The following is a 3,223-nucleotide window of genomic DNA, read 5'->3' as shown; positions in this document are numbered from 1 at the left end:
CGCAATAGGCTTTCTGCAACATTTTCAATGATTCGGCACACGAAATTCCGTTTAGAAAACAAAATTTAAGACAAATTCTTTGTTTGATATTTTTATCCATAGTGAAAATCGCAAAGCACACCTGCGCGCAGTGTGACTTTTTTCACTTTTAGGATGCCAAAATTAATAACAGCTAAACCAATGGAGCAATTCATTTCAAATTTTGCAGTGTGGTTGCAAATACCTAAATCTGATTTGAGAATAAAAATGGGCGTGATACGCCCACTTTTTCTCCTTGCCCACATATAAGGTAAAATTTCACATAATCATATTTTCTACTTTAAAAGCATTTTCCAGTGCCAATTTAAATACAAATTGTTTAGATTTCTTAACTTTAGCTTAGAGGCTTATGACTAATATTTAAAAGATTTCATTCAGCCCCTGGGTACCTTTTTATACTATATTACATTATACTGCTCAATGAAGGAGATAATCACAAATTGTTTCAATGATAAATATGTCACTAATCTTTATTTTATTAATAACAAGCCAATAAACAGTTTCTAAAGATTAAACATAACAAAACATAAACATTTATTCGAAAGCAATTATTCATAATACTTCTTCCTGGGCCAGCAATGCAATTACATCTTGAGGCAAAGTCCCGCGCTTGGTTTTCGATGGCTTACGTAAGCTGCAAATGTAGGGATCGGATGATATTAGAAGCCTGTGCAATAAATCCTCATTGGTTTGAGTTCGTGAACTTTTCATTGTATACCATCTGCCTTGTATATTGCCTTTTTATACTATGATCAATAAGCGCTTGCAACTCAATTTCGGCATACGTTTCGGTTACTGTGATTTTTTCTGGGTAGGTCGGCAAAACCCCTCCACTGAACCCTCCCCGAGGGTGCCGACTGGAAATAGGTACCACAGTTCTCATCCTGCACTCAGTTGAGAGGTAGCTAGCTAAGGTAAGACTCCACGGATAAGTGTTCGTTACTCCTTAATAGTACAGCATTTGTAAATGGAGTTTTACCATGGTGTGAGGTAAAGGGCCGGATCAAGGTGTCATGCGACCCGTGCCGAGGATCAGCCTGGCTGGGGGCCCTTTTCAAAAATAGCCCAGTCGCTAACGTGAGCTTACGGATACCTGGCGCCCTCCGTAATAACTAGCCTTGCCTGTGTAGTTCGGAGCTATGCGCAGGTGAACATCTCTTCTCCGACACTCGTGGGACCAACAAATGAACAATACAAAAGATAAAAAATTAAAAGAAACAAACAAATCAGAAGGGGCAGCAAGCTCCGAGAAGCGAGCAGCGTTCAAAACGAGCTCTCAATCTGCCACCACGATGACTGTAGTCAAACTTAGTCAGAGTGGACCGGCGGCAAGCGCTGACACTGGGACTGAGGTTAAGCCTAGCCCCAGTACATCGGCACCTCCTGCGGTGGTTATCGGAACCAGACCAATTAGTCGACGTCCTGTGGCTATGCGGAGAGCTGGTGAAGAGACTGCCACAGGTAGCACCGAGGCCAGTGCTCCTGCCGGAAAATGGCCGACAGTAAGGATCACTGATCCAACTAAAGCAGGGTACCTGGAGAGGCGTAATGCCGCCAGGATACTCAAAAGGCTGCACGAATCTCCACCAACAACGGAGGAGCTGACGAAGGAGGTAAGGGAGTCGATAGAGTGGGCGAAGAAGGTTCTTCCTAACTTCACCCTCGAAAGGCCAACCACATCGTCAGCTGCCACCAAAAGACAGAGGTCTACTGAAGAGGTTAAACCGTCAGCGAAAAGACCGAAAAATCGAGGCATAGCGCCTAATAAAACGTTTGCGGAAGTGGCCCGCAATCGCATCATCATTGGTGTCCTGGATGAGGGTGATCCCGAAGGAAGAATTCCCAGAGCCCAATGGAAATGGGTGCAGGCCGCTCTGACCAACGTAACGCTGGAAGTGCTACTAAGCAATCCAGGTCCGCCCCCATCATGCACTGACGCTGGCTGGTACCAAGGCCAGATTAAAATTATAGCCTGCGACGACGAAAGATCGGTGGAGCTATACAAGACTGCAATAGCGAAGATCGGGGAAGTCTACCCTGGAGCGAAGCTCGTGGTAGTAGACAAAAAAGACATCCCGTCTCGACCGAGGGCACGAGTTTGGGTCCCTACACCCTCTGACCCACAGCAAGTCATGCAGATAATAAGTGCATGCAACCCAGGCCTTCCTACGGGGAGCTGGAAATTTGTCAAGGTCTTTGACAATACCGTAACAGTAGACGGTGTGGTGACGAAACGTGCCACAACGCAAGTAATGCTGTTACTAACAAACGATTCTCTAGAACCTTTGGCGAAAAGCGAAGGTATGATAAACTACGGTTTTGGCAAGGTTAAGGTCAGAACCTATAAAACAGATGCTGATGCCATCGACCAATTGGCCTCAGAAATTGAGGTCAATGACGCTGAGGAAGATCCTATGGAGTCCTCAAGCGATGTCGAAAGCATCGACATAGAAGGATACTGCTCGTCAGGGTCTGAGCTCACAGCTAGACTCAAGAAAATGAGTACAAGTACGACAACTAAGCTTACAGCTGGTTTGAGTACAACATACTCAGAAAAAGAGCTCTTGAGCGACTCACAGGAAGATTCAGAGAGTGTTAACCATGCGTCTTCTACAAATAAATTTACATCACAGTAAGCTATATTAGCATCACAAGCCCTAATTGATCGCATGGCAGCAGACAACCCTGATTTTGTCCTCATTCAGGAGCCATGGATCAATGGAGGGCGCATCTGCGGGTTGAGGACACCGAAATATAAGCTGTATACAGCAGACTGTGAAGGTAAATCAAGGTCTTGTATTATGGCAAAAACAGAACTAACCACATTTATGATTTATAAATATAGCAATAAAGACACAACTACGATAAGCTGGGAGACAGATGGTAACAAGTACCGGCTATCGTCCTTCTATATGGCACACGGGGATCCAGTCCCATCGCAGCTGTTAAAAGAGCTAATACTGGACAGTGAAGCCTGCGGCAAGATATTACTCATGGGAGGCGACGCAAACGCCCATCACACTACCTGGGGTAGTTCAGATATTAACGAGCGAGGTGAGTCACTCTTTAATTTTATTATGAGTACCAAATTATTGCTCTGCAATCGCGGTAATGAGCCTACCTTTATTGTACGAAATCGTCGGGAAGTTCTTGACATTACGTTAGTCTCAGACTCAATTATAGA

At 44.6% G+C, this 3,223-nt stretch overlaps 1 protein-coding gene across 1 annotated transcript; it reads left to right on the top strand.

Moving 5' to 3' along the window:
- Positions 1 to 1,331: 1,331 nt before the first annotated feature.
- On the top strand, positions 1,332 to 2,727 carry LOC128861829 (uncharacterized). The gene has a single exon (XM_054100204.1). It carries the CDS (start codon positions 1,332 to 1,334, stop codon positions 2,673 to 2,675), a length of 1,344 nt encoding a protein of 447 aa, XP_053956179.1. The 3' UTR covers positions 2,676 to 2,727.
- Positions 2,728 to 3,223: the final 496 nt, after the last annotated feature.

Source organism: Anastrepha ludens, chromosome 4, assembly GCF_028408465.1.
Source record: "Anastrepha ludens isolate Willacy chromosome 4, idAnaLude1.1, whole genome shotgun sequence".
Lineage (NCBI taxonomy): Eukaryota > Metazoa > Arthropoda > Insecta > Diptera > Tephritidae > Anastrepha > Anastrepha ludens.
The sequence above is the reverse complement of the archived record's forward strand: the minus strand, read 5'-3'. Positions and strand labels throughout refer to the sequence as shown.

Excerpts from the sequence above, each read along its gene's own strand:
- LOC128861829 (XM_054100204.1), top strand. The coding sequence starts at position 1,332 with ATGACTGTAGTCAAACTTAGTCAGAGTGGACCGGCGGCAAGCGCTGAC.